The 20,414-nt window shown below is 45.6% G+C and overlaps 1 protein-coding gene across 7 annotated transcripts in view; it reads left to right on the forward strand.

The window, feature by feature from the left end:
• The first annotated feature begins 396 nt into the window (after window positions 1-396).
• Window positions 397-20,414, forward strand: part of ARHGEF6 (Rac/Cdc42 guanine nucleotide exchange factor 6) — a 99,489-nt gene continuing 79,471 nt past the window's right edge. For 5 of the 7 annotated variants that reach the window (XM_032841437.1, XM_032841436.1, XM_032841438.1 and 2 more), the window contains exons 1-2: window positions 1,121-1,302; window positions 2,492-2,575. In XM_032841437.1, the coding sequence (XP_032697328.1) occupies window positions 1,138-1,302; window positions 2,492-2,575 (249 nt within the window). In that variant the 5' untranslated portion in view covers window positions 1,121-1,137. Of the gene's footprint in view, window positions 670-875; window positions 1,303-2,491; window positions 2,576-11,174; window positions 11,280-20,414 lie in introns of those variants that run through there. The other 2 variants (XM_032841440.1, XM_032841442.1) reach the window with 2 other exon arrangements.

Consider the following 20,414-nt stretch of genomic DNA (forward strand, 5'->3'; position numbering starts at 1 on the left):
GTCTCTTTCAACTGGTTGTGAAAATGTTTGAGGATAACAAGATCTCTTGTTTTAGACTAGGATTGTTTTTTTTTTTTTTTTCAGAGCAGCATTTTCAATGCAAAGTGTTTCTTGTCAGGGAAGCATCAACTTTCCAGACTAGTATAGATAGAGGACAAGTACTCTTTTGTTCTCAAAAGTTCTGTTTTTAAGTGTTTTGTACCCACTCATGGGACTGTGTCTGCGCCTTTGCTAGGGGTACCACAGCTGGAGTGTGTAGTGGAACCAGGTCCAGAAAAAGAATTGCTAAAGAATGCAAGTAAACAGGATGTCAGATGTTATCCTTAGCCTGTTTCCCTAAACATAGCTTTTTTGGCTGCAAAGTAAAATACCATTCTTCTAGCTTCTGCTTCCACGCCGGGATGGCTGACGGCAGGCACGGTCTTCATTCGCTGGTCATGTTATCACCGTGCAATTCAAGGTGTTCTACAAGGAATGATCCTGAGACACCATCTCTGTGAGACAGGATGTGGACATCCGGCCACTTCTTGGAAGAATTTTCTCGGCCTACCTTCTCCACGAGGCTCAGATCTGTCTGACCTAAGAGCCAGTTGGCATCTTCCTCCTGACAGAAGCCAGATTTTCACTGGGGCTAGACTATTTATTGACAGTGTTTTCCCAGACTGGCCCGTGAGTGTCTCATTTCCAAGGTCCCCTCTGTTTTCCAAGAGCACTTGCTTCCTTCTCTCTCCTCCCTCCCCAGCCTCCTCCTCATTTCCTTCCTTTACAGCTTCTTGCACTCTTGGGTTTTTTTTTGGGGGGGGTGGTGTTTGTGTGTGTTTCTTCTTCTTCTTCTTCTTTTTTTTTTTTTAAACCCTAATGAATTTGTTTTGCAGGTTTGGACAAAGAAACCCAGCATTATTCAAGGATTTTTCTTCCTTCTATGTCTGCATCTTTTAAGCGCAATCTCTGTGGCTTTAAGATCCCGTCATTCGAGTGGGTTCCACGGTTATCTAAGAAAAGTTGTCAAGAGGCTTTGCTCTGCAAGCCCCAGAAGAGAACTTATAAAAACGGAAGGCAGTGGCAGATGCAATTACGGATGTGGCTTAGTCGTTGCAGCTGCCCCACGGAGCTGTGCAGAGCATACCGTCCTCAGTGATGAACCCAGAAGAGCGAATCGTGACATGGCTTATATCCTTGGGAGTTTTAGATTCCCCCAAAAAGACCATCTGTGATCCGGAGGAGTTCTTGAAGTCCTCTCTGAAGAATGGGGTAGTGCTGTGCAAATTGATCAACAGACTTAGGCCTGGCTCTCTAGAAAAGGTAAGGGAGATAGGCAGTCTCTTTGCGATTGCTTACCACCAGAGAGCAGTAATAATGTAACCCTTGAGACGTTCTGTTGCACGGGGCCTCTGGACGCTCCCACTTGAATCTCTTCCTGAGAATTTGGCATTCTGTCTTGTTTCTGTAGTTCAGAAAACACAGAAAATGAAAGGTTATCCTCTAGCAGTTGGCCCCCAAATATAGCAAAACTGTGATGCACCGTTGGTGCTAGGGGACAAGGAGAAAATACCCATATCATTTGCTCTGTCATAGAGCGACATGTTCTACCTCCCCGTGTACCAAGGGGATATTTTGAACTTGGGGTATATATGAGTCTTTGTAATAATGGGATGGTTTATGACAGATATTGATGGTGTTTATTGACAGTTTGGCTCAAATCAATGTCGATTTTCTTCTCAAAGAAAGAAAATAGCCTTTGAAACAGAGGCAACCAGGAGAAATAATCCCAAGTGTCAGAAAGGTTTGTTTAAACAAAAGAAAGCAGATACATGTGTTGAATGCAACATGTGTTCAAACTGAAATTAGCCTCAGTCTCTTTTCAAAAGCCTAAAGTTTTATTGTTGGAAAGCTAAGGTCGTGAGGATGGGCAATTTCTAAAGTAGGCAATTAAGTAAGTTTAAAGGTCGGATCCTACAGCTATTTTCTGCAGGTTAACAGGGGACGTGACTGTGAGCATAACATGAGTTCTTTTGCCTTCTTGAACCGGTTTGTGTTTTTATTGAGCAAATTGATTTCCTTGTAAGTTTCCTTAAACTTGGAAAAAAAAAAACAGCATACAGAACTGTAACCAAATGTAGCAAACGGGAGAACAGGATTTTAACAAATTATCATGGGGAGGAGGGAGCCAGGTAATAGATTAAAAGCAAGAACCAAGTTCAAAAAACAGTCTGGATCCAATTCGCTACCCCCACACCTCAGCAGAAGGCAAAGAAAAGGATTGTCAGTAGAGATAGATGGTTTGGGACTGGAAGTTTGGTGACATTTGAAACAGACCGACCGTTTAGACTGTTACATCACTTCCTCCAGTGGTTATTTCTCTTCCTGGATTGATAGCAGTGTGGCCCCCTGTCTTAAAAAGCCTACTTATCTAGTTATCAGAACCTGAGGGCTAGGGTGTGCTTGGCATGGGACCACAGTGTCCGAGTGACATGTGACTCTGTTTATCTAGTACTGCTCAGAGCCCCAAACCGAAGCTGACTGCCTCAACAACATTGGTGACTTCCTGAAAGGATGTGCGACCCTTCAGGTGGAGGTAAGCCCTGGGTTGATTTTGACCATCAAACAGGGGTAGCATATTATGGAAACCATGGTTAAGACTGGTGGTCTCCAGGGGTGGCTTGCTAGTTTGTCTAGCACTGAAAACCAGTGCCAAAACCAAACCAAACCAAACCAAATCAAAACTCAGAATAGGATATCTTTGAATACAGCATCCGAGCCCTGAAAGCAGGCTTCCGGTGACAGAGGTTGTGTGTGGAGCTTCCCCGCTGGGGGAACTGGTTGCTCTGCAAGGGGGCGGGGTGGGGGGCGCATCACTGTAATGCCTCTGAGCTGGGAAAAGAGGAAAGTATATTGTCCCTTTTCCCCCATTAACCCTTTAGAATAGAGGCCTTGAAAAGCCCAGAGAACCTGGCCCTGTAGTAGAAATTGTGTATTAAATTACATTGCCTTGTTTTATAGTATATGGATCTGTAGAGTACGTATGGGGGTCTTGCTGGAAAGGAGGTGATACTTTTGTCTGAGTGTCAAAGTACTTCTCTGCTCCTCAGTGTGTGTGTGTGTGTGTGTGTGTGTGTGTGTATCACATCTTTATTTGCAGAAGCAAAAACCATGGAAACAATATCAGTATCTAGCAATAGGGGAAAAGTCAAATAAATTATAGTACATTCAAATGATGCTGAAGTCTTACACATTCATTTAGAAAAGATGGTAGGTTTTTTAACTTGAAGTCTAGTTGACATATGTTAGTTTCAGATGTACGACATAGTGATTGGACAATTCTATATATTACACAATGCTCACCACGCTGAATGTAGCTACCGTTTGTCACCACATAATATTAGTTTTTTAAAGATTTATTTATTTAGTGGGGGATGGACAGAGGGAGAGAGAGAATCCTGAAGTAGACTCCCTGCTGAGCGCAGAGCCTTGTGGGCAGGTGGGGTGGGGGGAGCTTGGCCATGGGCTTGACATGGGGCTTGATGCCAGGGCCCTGAGATAATGACCTGAGCTGGAATCAAGAATTGGCCACCTAACTCACTGAGCCCCCCAGGCGCCCCTACGAGTTATTGACTATGCTCCCTATGCTGTGCTTGTCATCCCCGGGCCTGCCTTACCTTATAACTGGAAATCTGTGCCTCTTTGTCCCCTTCATCTCTTCTCTCTGTCCCCTCAGTCCCCTCCCCTCTGGTAACCACCAGCTTATTCCTGTATTTATGAGTCGGTTTCTGCTTTGTTTGGTTTTGGTTTTTAGATTCCATGCATGAGGGAAATCATATGACAATGGTCTTTCTTTGACTTATTTCACTTCGCATGATACCCTCTGGGTCCATCCATGGTGTCACCAATGGCAAGATTTCCTTCTTTCTGTTGAGTTGGTCAAGTGCATGTATTCCACATCTGTGTCCATTCATCTGTTGATGGACCCTTGGCTGGTTTCCGTATCTTAGCTGTTGCAAATAATGCTTTGATAAGTGTGTGGGCGTGTATCTTTTTAAATTCGTGTTTTTGTTTTCTTCAGGTATTTGCCTCAGTGTTTTGACCTGTAAGATGGACATATCAATTGCTACCTCATGGGGTTGTTTTATGGATCAAATGAGATACTACATAATAATTTCGAGCTAAGAGCTTGGACCCCAAAAATATCTATGAGATGATAATGTATGTAGAGAGCTCAGCAGGGAAACAGGGACCTTAAGAGTGGAGACACATTGTGGCAGTAGTATTTGTGGAGAAGTGTTCATAGTGGGTTGGTCATGGACTCCGACCTAAATTGTTTGGGTTCAGAATCTCAGTTCTCTCTCAGCTTTGTGACCTTGGGCGTGTTCCTTGACTGTGCCTCAGTCTCCCCACCTATAAAATGGGAATAATAACAGCACCTATCTCGTAGGATCAGTATAAGATGTCAATGCATTCATGTCCCCAGAAGAGTGCGTGGCACATAGTAAGCATTTCTCCAAGTGTTAGCTATTATTAGTAGTAGTAATACAAGTCGCTTTGCCCCAGATAAACTTGGCTTGCTTCAGAATTTTTCCTAAAGTTAGCTACAGCATCAGGCTATAGTTGTCCCAGAATATTTTATCCAGGTGTCCCTGTTGCCCACTGTGAGCTGTGTGTGTCTGCATTGGCTCGTGTATGTGTGTGTGTGTGTGTGTGTGTGTGTGGCTTTTGAGGTAGGTGTAGCCTGAGACTTTTCTATATATCTTCTAGAATAACATCTACTATTGAACAGATCATGGTATTTTCCATTTTATTTGACAATAAAAACATGGTGAGGTTGCCAATGATTTCTGCGCTATGAAGCTGCCAGAAGGTGTCCTGAGCTTCTTTGCAGTTCTCTGAGAAAACTAGATGCTATAGAAATACCTCCTGGGTCTAGCACTATGGGAGAATGAGTCGTTTCACAGAAGTGGATTTTTCTGATAGCTAATGCTTACTCGTTTAAGTACCAGTGCTTGAAATATTTTCACCCACTTTGGAGATGAATCTTTCTGAAAAATGCATGCTAATTTTCATTTCTTGAATGGAAGGCACTGGGCGTATTTTTGTCTCTCTTTGATCATTGAGGCTGGCCTGAACATCGCAGGGGTATTGGAATAGGGAGGTATCGGCACGCGGGCAAAGCACATAACTTTCTCTAGTTTGGCAGACTGGGGTTGGAGTCTTGGCTCGGTCAGTTACTGACTGTGGACTCCAGGCAAAGTTACTTGGCCTCTCTCTGTTTCAGTTTCCTCATCTGTATAATGGAGACATTAACAACATGTACTGCGTAGGATCGTTTTAAGGATCAAATGAGATAATATACCCAAGGCATGAGACTGAAAGTGAAGCTGGGGGGACCCCACAGCCAGGAATATGCACCACCCAGTCTCAAGCTCCCAGGGAGCTAGGAGACAGACCGAGACACACATAAATGCAAAGTTTTTTTTTAAGATTTTATTTATTTATTTGACAGACAGAGATCACAAGTAGGCAGAGAGGCAGCCAGAGAGAGAGAGGAGGAAGTAGGCTCCCCGCTGAGTAGAGAGCCCGATGCAGGTCTCAATCCCAGGACCCTGAGATCATGACCCGAGCCGAAGGCAGAGGCTTTAACCCACTGAGCCACCCAGGCGCCCCTATTACAAAGTTTTTTTCAATTATTTTTTTCAGTTGACTATATTTGACATGTGACCTATAACCTTAAGGTGTACAGCATGTTACATTGCTGTATCTATATATTGTAATATGATTCTGTCATAGATATACTTATCATATCACATAGTACTAGTATGATATTGTTGTCTATATTCAATATTACACCAGGCATTAGACCACTGTGGCTCACTTAGTCCTTAAGCAATATCAGTGTTTATCTCCCCATCCCATGGTAACTACCATTTCACTGTTTTTTTTTTCTGAGTTTAACTATTAAAAAAAATTTTTTTAAGATTTTATTTATTTATTTGACAGAGAGAAAGACACAGAGACAGAGCACAAGCAGGAGGAGTGGGAGAGGGAGAAGCAGTCTTCCTGTTGAGGAGAGATCCTGATGTGGGCTCAATCCCAGGACCCTGGGATCATGACATGAGCCAAAAGCAGACACTTAACAACTGAGCCACCCAGGTGCCCCATGAGTTTGACTTTTTTAAGGTTTTATTTACTTACTTGAGAGAGAAAGAGTTAGAGAGCATGGCTGAGAGAGAGCGCAAGTGGGGGTAGGGGCAGCGGGAGAGGGGGAGAGAGAATCTCAAGCAGACTCCCCGCTGAGCACAGATTCCCTAGTTGGGGGTTCGATCTCAAGACCCTGAGGTCATGACATGAGCTGAAATCAAGAGTCAGAGGCTTAACTGACTGAGCAACTCAGGGACCCCAAGAACACACTATTACTTAGCTAAAGAAAGAGTTCTGGCTTGAAAGGGTTAATTGGGAAATGTAGAAAAATGTGGAAACCAGAGCTGGGGCAGCATAGTGATATCTTGCGTACTGGCTGTGGGGCATAGCGACCCTATTAAAGAGCTGCTGCCTTCTGAACCTCTGGGTGGCCGGTGGGTCTCTCCAGGGGACCTCCCTCCTTGTGCTCGCAGATGGCTGTAGTGTCCTAGGGCCTCTAGAAGATCACACTGGATCAGGGAGGTCTGCTGAGACATCTAAGAAACAAAGCCCTCTCTAAAGCACTTTCCCAACATTGATAGTATCTTTTGAAACATAGAAGTTTTTTTTTATTTTTATTATTTGTATTTATTTTTTAAGATTTTATTTATTTATGTGACAGACAGAGATCACAAGTAGGTAGAGAGGCGGGCAGAGAGAGAGGAAGGGAAGCAGGCTCCCTGCTGAGCAGAGGAGCCCGATGCGGGCCTTGATCTATCCCAGGACCCTGGGATCATGACCTGAGCCGAAGGCAGAGTCTTTAACCCACTGAGCCACCCAGGCGCCCCCCTCAATAGGAGTTTTTTTAAATGTGATGAAGTCAAATTGATCTGTTTTTGCTGTTGTCCGTGTTTGGAGTATCATGTCTAAAAAAAAACCCCCATTGTCTAATGCTAGGTCATGAAGAGTTATACGTAATGTTTTCCTGTAAGAGTGTTAGAGTTTTAGCTCTTACATTTCGGTCTTTGAATCATTTTGTGTTAATTTTTGTATATGGTGTGAGGTAGGAGTCCAAATTCATTCTCCCTTTTTTAAAGATTTTTTAATTTATTTGAGTTAGAGAGCACAAGTGGGAGGAGGGGCAGAGGGGGCAGCAGACTCCCCGCTGAGCTCAGAGCCTGATGTGGGGGTCCATCCTAGGACACTGAGGTCACGACCTGAGCCAAAGTCAGACGTTTAACCAGCTGAGCCACCCAGGCACCTCCTAAATTCATTCATTTTAAACACTCTTTTTGAAAAGACTATTCTTTTCCCCACTCAATCAATTAATGTAGCAGTGTAATAAGTTTTCAAATCAAAGAAAGCATGAGTCTTCCAAATTTGTTCTTCATTTTCAAAATCATTTTGGCTATTCTGGATCCCTTGTGTGCCCATATGGATTTTAGGATCAGCCTGTCCATTTCCACAAAAACAAAAAAACAAAAAACAAAAAAAAAAAAACCACAAAAAACTCAGCTGGCATTTTGATAGGGATTGTGTTCAACCTGTAGATGGCTTTGAGGACTATTGCCATCCTAACAATATTGAGTCTTCTGATCCGTGAACACAGGATATCTTTCTACTTATTTGCGTCTTTTAAAATTTCATTCAACAGTGTTTTATAGTTTCTAGTGTGTGTATCTTACACCTCCTTGGTTCCTTTTGATGTTATTGTAAATGGAATTATTTTCTTAATTTTGTATTTGGATTGTTCAGTGCAAGTGTATAAATATATAATCGATGTTTGCATATTGCTCTTGTATCCTTCAACTTTGCTGAACTTAACTCATCAGTTCGAATGGTTTTTTGGATTCCTTGTGGATTTCTTGTACAAGATCATGTCATCTGTGCATAGAGATAGTTTTACTTCTTCCTTCCAATCTAGATGCCTTTTCTTTCATTTTCTTGCCTAATTCCCTGGCTAGAACCTTCAGGTCAGTGTTGCATAGAAGTGATTAAAGTAGACATCCTAGTGTTGCTCTTAATCTTACGGGAAAGCTTTCAGTTTTTCACCATTAAGTAGGATGTTAGCTGTGGGTTTTTCATAGATGCCCTTTATCGGACTGAAGGATTCCCTTCTATTCCTGTTTTTCTTTTTTTTTGAGTTCTTTTCTTGTCCTGAAACGGTGCTGGATTTTGTCAAATGCTTTCTCTGTATCTGTTAAGATGACCGTTGATTTTCATCCTTTATGATCTTGATACGTTGTATTACTTTGATTAATTGTCATATGTTAGATCAATCTTGTAATGCTGGGATAAATCCCAGCAGGTCATGGGGTTGTATGTGCACATAAAAATGGATTTGTATATATCTGTGATTATTCTTGAAGCTTTTTTTTTTCATAGAAATGGAATTACTGTGTCAAAATTTGATAGATATTCTCAAATCCCCTTCAAAAATGCTATATGAAGCTCTACTCCCACCAGGTGAGTAGGGTGAGTAGGAAGTGCCTTCTTCCTGATGTCCCTGGCAGGACTGGATATTATTTATCTTTCATGTTTGCTAAAATGTTGGGTGAAAATGATATTTTGTTTACTGCTATAATTTGAGGTTCATGATCCTAGTGAGTTTGGGTATCTTCTGACCCCTTTATAGTCCACTTACATTTCCTTTTCTGTGAACCAGCTCTATATTTTTTATGTGTTTCCAGAATGGAGAAGGCAGGAAGGACACTCAGGCCTCAAGAGAAAATCTTCTAGAACATATGGAAAAACCCTCATGTCTAGGTAGAGTGTCACTAATGTGACCAGGAAGTCCTCTGACAGCACTATTCTAGCAGTGTTAGTTTTGTTTTCCTTTTTTTTTTTTTTTGAGATTTTATTTATTTATTTGACAGGCAGAGATCACAAGTAGGCAAAGAGGCAGGCAGAGAGAGAGGAGGAAGCAGGCTCCCCACTGAGCGGAGAGCCCAATGTGGGGCTCGATCCCAGGACCCTGGGACCATGACCTGAGCCGAAGGCAGAGGCCCTAACCCACTGAGCCACCTAGGTGCCCCGGTAGTTTTGTTTTCATTCTGCCTTTGAACTTGGGAGGAGGAGGGACAGATACGGTTCTTCTGATCAGTGGAGAGTGGCCTGGGTGCTACCTCTTTGACTACACTGGTCTGGCTATAGCCCCCATGCTCGGCTCCTGGCTTCACCTCCAGCTGATGATACTCCTGCTCCGTCCCCTGCCACCTCTGCTGCCAGCCCACTACTATCTCCTGTTTTGCTCCTGGGCCAAGCCTACTTTTATAAAGAGGTTTTGCTTATTGAATGTATATGAGGCTCCATGAATGCTTCTCTCTATCTCTTTCTCCCTCCCTCCCTTCTTTTCTTTTCTCTCTCCTTCTCTTTTCAGAACCAGCTGGTATCAGTATGGCTTTTCTTTGTCCCCGCCCCCTCACTGCCTCCTGTCTCCCTGAGTCACTCCATCTGCCTTGTCACTGGAACAGCATGGGTGCCATCCCCAAAGTGGGGCCTGTGGGATGGACGATATGCCATTCCCCAGGGGCTGCTCTGCATGAAGGCCGTTCTGGAAGGGAGGCAGATCTACTAATGACCAAGAGTCACGGCTAAATCTCCCATAAGAGAGCTCCAGCTCTAGGAGAGCAGAACCATCTTGGAGGAGTGAGGCCTGAGGCCAGGTAACTAACCAGTAGCTGTAATGGGTATCAGTCTGACCCTCCTTCAAGGCCAAGTCTGCCACCTGTGTGAAGTTAGAGACCCCCCCCCCCACCCCTTCCCTAGGCCTCAGTTGATTCATCTGTGAAAGAGGAGACTAGAGTAGGGATTGGTAATGTCTAACTGTTGGACACTCTGTTTTTAACTGGCTCAATTCCAAAAGTTTCTACTGGGCAGAGCTTTGTGTATTTAGCCGCTCAGTTTGTGCTAGTGGGAAGAGTAAAGAGGCTATCGGAAGTTTTTTGTTTTTCCGGTTGAGCAAATCTGACACTCCTAATGGAATTTCCCTGAGTTCCAGGGCTCTGGCCGTCCTAATCTTTTACCGACTGCATCATATTTCTGTAGAAACTGGACTTCAAGTACGGCAGTAAATATTCCACATCTGTCGTGAACCTTATTATGCTCCTAACAGGGCCCTTTGACCTGGGTCCTATTACCAGAGAGACCAGGAAGAGCATCCAGGGTAGTTGGGGAAGGGATGGCTGTTGAGGGCCGCCGGAGAGTGGTTCCTTTCTCGCCCTCTCGGCGGCTGGGCACAGAGCTGGGGGTTCCAGCTGGCGTCGGGGATCGGCGGCAGGAAGCGGGCCGCCAGGAAGGGCTCGTCCTCCAGGCCGGGATTCCCTCCCGAGGCCCGGCAGTGGCCGGCGGCAGGCCAGGCGCCCGCGGCCCGGGGCTTGACTGGAGCTGGCGACGGCAGCATGCGCAGTGTGGCCGTCGCCGTTCCACCGCGGCTTCTGCCGCTGCCACGGCTACCCGGGCGGCGGCGGCTGCTCTGCCGCTGTCACTTCCAGTTCCTACTTCGGCGATCCAGGTCCGGGTCACCGCTTCCCCGCCGCTGGCCCGGTCCCTCCAGGCCGCCCTCCCTGCCGGGCTCTGGCTCCGGGCCCGGAGGGGCCAGCGCGCGCAGCCCAGCGGGGTCCCCGGGCCGCCGCTCCCGCCCTCCCGCCGCCGCCGCCCCGCGCGCCCTGGCCCGGCTCGCCGCCAGCGCACCCCGCGGGCGCGTCTCCCGCAGCCCGCTCGGCGCCGCGCTCCTCCGCCTGCCGAGCCGCACAGCCCTGGAAGCAAGAACTTGAGGGCAAGAATCTGGCCCCTTTAGATTAAAAAAAAAAAAAAGGCATAAAGCAAATCCTTAGGCTGGAGAGGTGGCGGGCGCGGCACGGAGTTTGGAGACGGGCGCCCCCTCCTCGCCCGCGTTCGGGAGCAAAGTTGCAGCCGCCCCTCCCCGCCTGGGCGAGCCGAGCCCAGCTCTCCAGTTTCGCTGGGGTGGCAGCCGCGCTTAGGGCAGGGTCCCCTCTCTGGCTCGGTGCACGGTTCCCGCAGCCTTGGCACGGGCGGGCTTGCCCGCCCGCTCGCCGGCCCCGTGACTCGCGAGGGCGAGCCGCTTCCAGGAGTCAGCAGCGGCGGGTGCGCGGCGCGGCCGGAGCGAGCGAGCGAGCAGCGGGAGGAGCAGCGGGCAGCGGCCGAGCCAGGTGACCTGTCTGGGGGCGACGGGGTCAAGGGAAGGGGAGGACGCTAGGGCCGGGGTGGGGCCGAAGGACCCGCGTGCAGAGGAGACGCCCTTCCTCCCCCTGCCGTGGCTCGCAGCCCCAGCCGCGGGGTCGGCTCTCGCCCAGGCCTGGCAGTGCCCTGGGATCCCGGGGGCCTGGAGGGGGAGGGGGGCAGGGGCCGAGGGCGCCGAGTGAGGACGCGCCAAACTTAGGGGCGAGTTGTCCGGCTCCGGCCGCCGGCTTTGCAGCGGACAGGGTTCCTTCTTTCCCCGGGAACCAGGGCAGTAGTCGACAGTACTGTTTTGGATACTAATTTGATGCCTGCCCCCCCCCCCCCCCCAACGCCCTCAGTCCCTGGCATCGCACGTTTGGGGAGATTTTCAGCATTGAGCACACAGGTCGCAGGAATGGTTTGTGGATGGGGAAAGACCTGTACTCTGCAAGGTGTACCAACGTGCCTGTAGTTAATTTCGAGTTTTCATTTTCCAGTCATTTAGGAACCCAACAGGTATTTGAGCTATTTCGTTTCTTAGCTCTAGAGTGGAGAGCCCTTAAGTTTATCTCTGTCTTTTCAAAAATCTTATTTTTATTTTTGGTTTGTTATTGTTGGGGGCTGTATGGGTGACTCACATGATTTTTTTCTTCCCTTTTCTTAATGTGTAGTGGGAATACAAATGGAATAAGGGAATATATTCGCCTATGCAACTACTTATGGTTTTGTGAATAAAAGCGTCATGTAACCCCCGAAAAAAAAAATCACACAATAGGATAAATTTCAGTTGATGTTCTGTCAAGTATTAACAATTTTAACAGCAAGATTCTAAGGTCCAAACTGCTTTTCTAACTTCTGTTTGCCTGGAAAGCCCACAATTTGTCCTTGAACTTCCTATCTTAATTTTGACATTGACCATGGTAAGAGGAGCTTGGATGACATCATTTGCTCCAGCCACAGTTCTAGTGTTCTGTGACTGAGAGCACCTCTCTCCAAAACGTTAAGGCCTGGGCCTGCCCTTGGACTTCAGCTGAGGCATTTCCAAGGATTTCTCTTAAGCAGAGTATTACGCTACATGCCAGGCAGTGCTGCAGTCCCTTCTTACATAAGTGAGCTTCAGGCTGGGTGTGCTTGGAGTGGTTAATATCAGAGAGTTCTGTCTCCCCGGGGGTGGTGGTGGTTGGAGATTGGAGTTTGGAACAGAGTAAATTTGCAGCTTGTATCGTCGTCTTGCATTTCTTTGCTGCTCAATTTTTTTTTCGAATGCCTTCTACATACCTTATCTGAAACTCGCAGGGCCCTTGCAAAGCATGTAGGAAACCAAAAAGTTAGTTAACCAGTCATATACAGCTTACCAGTCACAGCATCAAAACTCCAACCTAGGTCTTCTGCTTTCAGCTCAGCACTTTTTTGTTTGGTTTGTTTTTACTAAACTATGACATTTTATACAACAGCGTTTCATTTGGCACATTTTACGGATGGTATATCTTCCAAGCTACTCGTTTTTCTGTTCTTTTTGCCAACTCACATCTTGGCCTTGTCTTTGCTCGCACAGGGCTGGTGCTGATCTTAAGGATGAGGGCAGGAGAAAAGCCTTTCAAAGGAGGGTCTGTGGTTTGTACTTACGGACAGTCTGTGTCCTCTCCATTCATCTTCAGGAATAGCAGGTTTGACATCATTAGTCTAGGTATAATATTACTCCAGTCTTTACAAAGAAACTCATTCAGGAGGAGAAATTGGAGAGTGTGGGTTTTGTGCGTTTGCAGCTATCTGCTCATCCCTGTGCTTAGATGCAAAGGAGGAAAAGGAGTGGAATAGCTACCACTTGGCCACCACTTCTTAAGCACCTACTGCTATATTCTAGGTACTGTGCTAGGTGCTTTACGTATATTACCTTGTTTCATCCTGCCAGCAATCCTGGGAGGGAGGTGGTGTTGTGCCCAACATACAGTGGAGGAAACTGAGCTTTGGGGATCATCCAGACAAATGTCAGTGCAAATCAGAACATTACTGCTGATGGGTCTGACTCCAGAACTCATTCTCTTTGCCATGTGCCAGACTGTCCCCCAAAGGAGCTATTGATAAATATAGGAACACTAAGCCCCTTGGTTTTCAGATATGGCTGTACATCAGAGCCATCTGGGGAGTTTCTATAAAATACAAATGTGAGGATCCCCCCTCCACTGAGCCTAATTGGTCTGTAAGTGGAGCCCAGGCCTGGGTATTTCCTTTCTTTTCTTTCTTTTTTTTTTTTTTTTAGAGAGGGAAAGAGGTAGAAAGAGGGAGAGGGAAAGAGAGAATCCTTTTTTTAAAGATTTTATTTATTTACTTGACAGAAATCACAAGTAGGCAGAGAGAGAGGGGGAAGCAGGCTCCCTGCTGAGCAGAGAGCCCAATGCGGGGCTCCATCCCATGGGATCATGACCGGAGCCCAAGGCAGAGGCTTTAACCCACTGAGCCACCCAGGTGCTACAAGAATCTTTTTTTTAAAGATTTATTTTTATTTATTTGACAGACAGAGATCACAGAGAAGCAGGCAGAGAGAGAGGAGGAAGCAGGCTCCCTGCCGAGCAGAGGGGCCTGATGAGGGGCTCGATCCCAGGACCCTGGGATCATGATCAGAGCTGAAGGCAGAGGCTTTAACCCACTGAACCACCCAGGTGCCCCCCCCTTTTTAAGATTTATTTATATATTTGAGAGAAAGAGAGTGCATGGGAGGGCAGAGTAAGAGGGGGAGAGAATATAAAGCAGACTCCCCGCTGAGCACGGAGGCTGGCATGGGACTCGATCTCCCAACCCCAAGAACATGACCTGAGCCAAAATCAAGAGTCAGGGCCACCTGGGTGGCTCAGTCAGTTAATCGTCTGCCTTTGGCTCAGGTCATGATCCTAGGGTCCTGGGATCGAGCCCCATGTCAGGCTCTCTGCTCAGTGGGAAGCCTGCTTCTCCCTCTTTCTCTGCAGCTTCCCCTGCTTGTGCTCTCTCTCTCTCTGTCAAATAAATAAATAAAATCTTTTTTTTAAAGATTTTATTTATTTATTTATTTGTCAGAGAGAGTGAGCACAGGCAGACAGAGTGGCAGGCAGAGGCAGAGGGAGAAGCAGGCTCCCTGCTGAACAGGGAGCCCGATGTGGGACTCGATCCCAGGATGCTGGGATCATGACCTGAGCTGAAGGCAGCCGCTCAACCAAGTGAGCCACCCAGGTGCCCCATAAATAAATAAAATCTTTAAAGAAACAAAACAAAACAAAACAAAACAAAAATCAAGAGTCAGCTACTTAACCAACTGAGCCATCCAGGGGCCCTGGTATTCTTTTTTTTTAAGGTTTAAATAAACTTCATATTGAAATATAATGTGAATTCAGAAATTGCACAAATTCTAAGTATATGGTTTGATTGAACCTTTACAAATTGAACACATCCGTATAATCAGCACACCAATTAAGAAACACAACATTATTGTGGCCCCTGGGTGGCTCAGTGGGTTGAGGCCTCTGCTTTCAGCTCAGGTCGTGATCTCAAGGTCCTGGGATTGAGCCCCGCATTGGGCTCTCTGCTCAGCGGGGAGCCTGCTTTCCTTCCTCTCTCTGCCTGCCTCTCTGCCTACTTTTGATCTCTGTCTCTGTCAAATAAATAAATAAAATCTTAAAAAAAAAAAGAAACACAACATTATCATCCCCTGGAAGCCACCTTCCTGCCCCTTCCCAGTCACACCCCTCACCAGTGGACCCCACTGCCCTGACTTCTAAGACAATAGAGTCATTTTTTTCTGTTTCGGCATATTCTATGAGTGGAATCATATAGTAGGTGCTCATTTGTAAAGGTTTCTTTTACTCAGGGTAACATTTGTACAAGTCACCCATGTCATGGGTCCACATGGTTCATTCTCTTTATCGCTGGTCATATCCCATCCTGTGGCTGTACCATCTTTTGTTTATCCATCCACCTGCTGGTGGCCGTCTGGGTTGTTGCCAGCTTTGGGCTGCTGTGAACAGTGCCACTGTGTGCCGTGCGTGTCTCATGCCCGGCTTCTGGTGCTGGGTTTGTCCATGGGAATGGACCTGCTGGGTCACGGGGTATGTCTGTGTTCGGCTTCAGTAGGTTCTGCCCAGCAGTTTCCCAGAGTCACCGTGTCTTGTAATTAGTTTGTTTCTTGGAAGGTCCCCAAGCGATCCTAATGCGCAGCCAGATGTGAGAACCACGTCCATGGTTTATCTAGAATTCAGCCATCTAGCAACCTCCAGTGTCTGCCACCTAATTAAGAACTGTAAAGAAAGAGATACCAAGCTTCCTCCAGAATCTCGGATCTTCTAGAAAATCTTCTCTGCTGGATCGGACAGTTAGCGTCTTCATTCCCATAATCCTGTGTGCCAGGCTTTCTTAATGCTGGCGGGCCACTCCTGATAGGGATCCGTGGACACATTTATCTCTCTCCTAGTCTTGGCACTGTCAAAGGCAGGAAGCTGAGTTTGATCATTCTTAAAATGCCAGCATTCAATATAACATGTGCCCCTAGTAGGTACTCAGTAAATGTTTAGTGGCTAAATGACCAATAGCACGAGTGAGTGGTGAGGGAAGGTCTGGACTGTAGAAGAGAGCCCCCCCCCCGCCCGCCCCGCAATCTTTGCACCAAGGCTTTGGCACTTCATTCCCGGGAGACTGCCTCGGGATCTCACTTGAAGCCTAATGACTTTTACTTATCTAAGCATGTTGGAATTATGGGTAATCTGGTTGCTCATCCCCAAACGGATTAGAAACAGAAAATTAGATTAGATGAGATAAGGTATGTGGAAGCACTTTGCAAATTGGAGAACAGCATGGAGATAGGAGGTCGTGATAAAAGGAGAAGCGGGGCCGTGAGGGCCTCAATGTGCTGGCAGTGGTAGAAAGAGTATGTATCCATGTACAACATGGAAGAAATGAAATCAATAGCACACCCGGAAAGGAGGCAGAGAGACTCTGAAAAGCAGACTCCCGAATACGTAACCATCTCGGGCCTTCTGGTTCAAGGTCAGGCAGCTCAGCACATGCTCTGCGGTTCAGTGGCTCGAATTTGTGACTTTCCCTCCCTTGGTCTGGGTTTGAATCCTGGTCAGGGAAACCTGTGTTCTTGAGAAGTCGCATAGCAGGGCAGTGCCTAAGAACCCGAGCTTTGGACTTGAACTGACCTGGGTTGGCCACTTCTTATGTGTGCATTAACTTCGGTGGCAGTAGTGGTAGGTAATACTAGGAATGTGCTACTTCGTTGTATCAGGTATACACTACCCCTCAGCTGTAAATGAGAGAAAGCAGAGAAAGCACTTGGCACAGTGCCTGGCACTGAGCAGACTCAATGAAAGCTAGATTGTAACTGGAATTTTAATATATCCCAGTGTTCATGCATGATAACATTGAGTTATCAAAAAAGAAGTTCACTTAAGTCTTTAGTTATATTAAGCAGACTCTAAGAAGTGACTCATGCTTTAGAGAGAGAGATCTTTTGAAATCCTAACACTTTAAGGTGTAAAGAGAGCTGGTGTATTCTGGATTTTTCGATTTATTTGAGGGAGGCTTGGATGGCTATGTATTTCCCCCTTAGGACTGCCTTTGCTGTATGCCATAGGTTTTGGACCAAAGTGTCTTCATTCTCATTGGTTTCCATGAATTGTTTACATTCTTCTCTGATCTCCTGGTTGATCCAAGCATTCTTTTTTTTTTTAAGATTTTATTTATTCATTTGACAGAGAGAGCGAGATCACGAGCAGGCAGAGCAGCAGGCAGAGAGGGGGGGAAGCAGTCTCCCTGCCAAGCAGAGAGCCCGATGCGGGGCTCAATCCCAGGACCCTGAGATCATGACCCGAGTTGAAGGCAGAGGCTTAACCCACTGAGCCACCCAAGTGCCCCTGATCCAAGCATTCTTAAGCAAGGTGGTCTTTAGCTTCCAGGTGTTTTGAGTTCCTTCCAAACTTGTTCTTGTGGTTGAGTTCTAGTTTCAAAGCATCGTGATCTGAGAATATGCAGGGGATAATCTAAGTGTTTTGGTGGCAGTTGAGCCTTGATTTGTGACCTAGTATGTGGTCTCTTCTGGAGAAAGTTCCATGTGTACTCGAGAAGCATGAGTATTCTGTTGTTTTAGGGTGGAATGTTCTGTATATATCTATGAGGTCCATCTGGTCCAACGTGTCATTCAGTGCTCTTGTTTCTTTATTGATTTTCTGCTTCGATGATCTGTCTATTACTGAGAGTGGTATGTTAAGATCTCCTACTATTAATGTATTCATATCAGTATGACACTTTATCTTGATTAACAGTTGTTTATATAGTTGGCTGCTCCCATATTGGGGGCATAAATATTTATAATTGTTAGATCTTCTTGGTGGATAGTCCCTTTAAGGATGATGTAGTGTCCTTCTGTATCTCTGACTACAGTCTTTGGTTCAACCAACTGAGCCACCCAGGTGCAATAGTCTTTAGTTTAAAATCTAATTTATCTGATATGAGAATTGCTATCCCAGCTTTCTTTTGAGGCTCATTGGCATGAAAGATGCTTCTCCATCCCTTCATTTTCAATCTGGATGTATCCTTAGGTTCAAAATGGGTCTCTTGTAGACAGCATATGGACAGGCTCTGTTGTTTTCTCCAATCTGTAACCCTGTGTGGTTTTAGGGGAACATTTAGGCTGTTCACGTTGAGAGTGATTATTGAAAGATATGTTTTTATTGATACCATGTTGCCTGTGACGTCCTTGTTTCTATTGATTGTCTCTGTAAATTTCTGTTCTGTGTCACTCTTGGGTTCTTTCTTCTTTTATAGACCCCCCCCTTTATATTTCTTGTAGTGCCGGCTTGGTGGTCTTATGTCTCCATCAGAAAGGATGAATCCCCAACTTTTGTATCAACATGGACGGGACTGGAGGGGATTATGCTGAGTGAAATAAGTCAAGCAGAGAGAGTCAATTATCATATGGTTTCACTTATTTGTGGAGCATAAGAAATAACATGGAGGACATGGGGAGATGGAGAGAAGGGAGTTGGGGGAAATTGGAGGGGGAGACGATCCATGAGAGACTGTGGACTCTGGGAAACCAACTGAGGGTTTTGGAGGAGAAGGGTGTGGGGGGATGGGTGAGCCTAGTGGTGGGTATTAAGGAGGGCGTGTATTGCATGGAGCACTGGGTGTGGTGCATAAACAATGAATCTGGGAACACTGAAAATAAATAAAATAAAATTAAAAAAAAAAAGAAATCCTAACACTGAAAACAACTTGCCAGATGCCTCAGTTGGTTAAGTGTCTGACTCTTGATCTCAGCTCAGGTCTTGATCTCAGGGTTGTGAGTTCAAGCCCCACCTTGGGCTCCGTGCTGGGTGTGGAGCCTACTGAAACAAACAAACAAAAAACTTGGATACAGGGCGGAGCAAACTGTGGCCTCTGTGGGATCATGGCTTCTTCCAGGTTTCTGGGCTTTTATTCCAGTTACTTGGAGAATTTAAACAGGGAGGAACCTTAAAACAGGAAAACAAAATCTGGCCATCTTGTTTCTTAGTTCCATGCTTTATTGGACAGAAGCTTCTTGTTTGTGGGAAAAAAATCCATTTTTTTAAAGTAAAGTTGAAGGTAAAATGCCCACATATTTTCTAATACTTGACACCCCTCTTCTTTTTTTTTTAATTTTTTGTTTCTTTTCAGCGTAACAGTATTCCTTGTTTTTGCACCACACCCAGTGCTCCATGCAATCCGTGCCCTCTCTAATACCCACCACCTGGTTCCCCCAACCTCCCACCCCCCGCCCTTTCAAAACCCTCAGATTGTTTTTCAGAGTCCATAGTCTCTCATGGTTCACCTCCCCTTCCAATTTCCCTCAACTCCCTTCCCCTCTCCATCTCCCCTTGTCCTCCATGCTATTTGTTATGCTCCACAAATAAGTGAAACCATATGATAATTGACTCTCTCTGCTTGACTTATTTCACTCAGCATAATCTCTTCCAGTCCCGTCCTGTTGATACAAAAGTTGGGGATTCATCCTTTCTGATGGAGGCATCATACTCCATAGTGTATATGGACCACATCTTCCCTATCCATTTGCCCGTTGAAGGGCATCTTGGTTCTTTCCACAGTTTGGCGACCGTGGCTATTGCACCTATAAACATTGGGGTACAGATGGCCCTTCTTCTCACTACATCTGTATCTTTGGGGTAAATCCCCAGTAGTGCAATTGGAGGGTCATAGGGAAACTCTATTTTTAATTTCTAAAGAAATCTCCACACTGTTCTCCAAAGTGGCTACACCAACTTGCATTCCCACCAACAGTGGAAGAGGGTTCCCCTTTCTCCACATCCCCTCCAACACATGTTGTTTCCTGTCTTGCTAATTTTGGCCATTCTAACTGGTGTAAGGTGCTATCTCAATGTGGCACCCCTCTTCTGAAGGCAAAACCAAGCTGAGTGTTTTCTGGGAACTTTGGGTGAATCGTGGTGGCGGCCTTGGCCTCTGTTCTCGTGTTGACCAGCACACATCAGGCCTTTCAACATTATTACCGTCTTTCGCTCACTAATTGAAGCTCTTTTCTTTTTTTGTACTTGAAATTCTCAGTACCTCACATCATAGAAAATAATTTGAATTTAGATTAGAGTGTACTGAAATGTGTTTAAAATTATTTATATGTCCTATTTAATTTGTTTATGTATTTTATTTGGAGGGCTCCCTAAAGACTGTTTAAATTTCAGTGATATTGTGGCTCAGTGAGGTCCACAGAACAGAGACTAGAACCTTTAATTATAATTTCTCTCAATTTACATATAATCTCAAGAGTTTTATGAACCAGATATGAAAGTTCATGTTAAGGTCTCCAGCTGGTTGTCTTGCTGTTGTTCTCAATGCTTTGCGTGGCCAATTTTTAACTGCTGAAAGCAATTTGTATATGGTTTCCTTTATAAGAACTCAAGACTAGAGATGTGTGGGGCTCCAGTTCTGGAGAAGACAAAGCAACCGAATTCTTCAGAGACGATGAATTATTCAGTTGTTAGCCACAGTAACTTCTTTAGCTACCATTTTGTGTGCTAATAATAGAAACAGTTTGGATGGGTTCCTCTTGGAATTGAAAAAATCAGGAATGCTTTTTGCTCTTTTCTAGTCTATGCAGAAACTAG

Source organism: Lontra canadensis, unplaced genomic scaffold (assembly GCF_010015895.1).
Source record: "Lontra canadensis isolate GAN:19392208 unplaced genomic scaffold, GSC_riverotter_1.0 scaffold123, whole genome shotgun sequence".
Lineage (NCBI taxonomy): Eukaryota > Metazoa > Chordata > Mammalia > Carnivora > Mustelidae > Lontra > Lontra canadensis.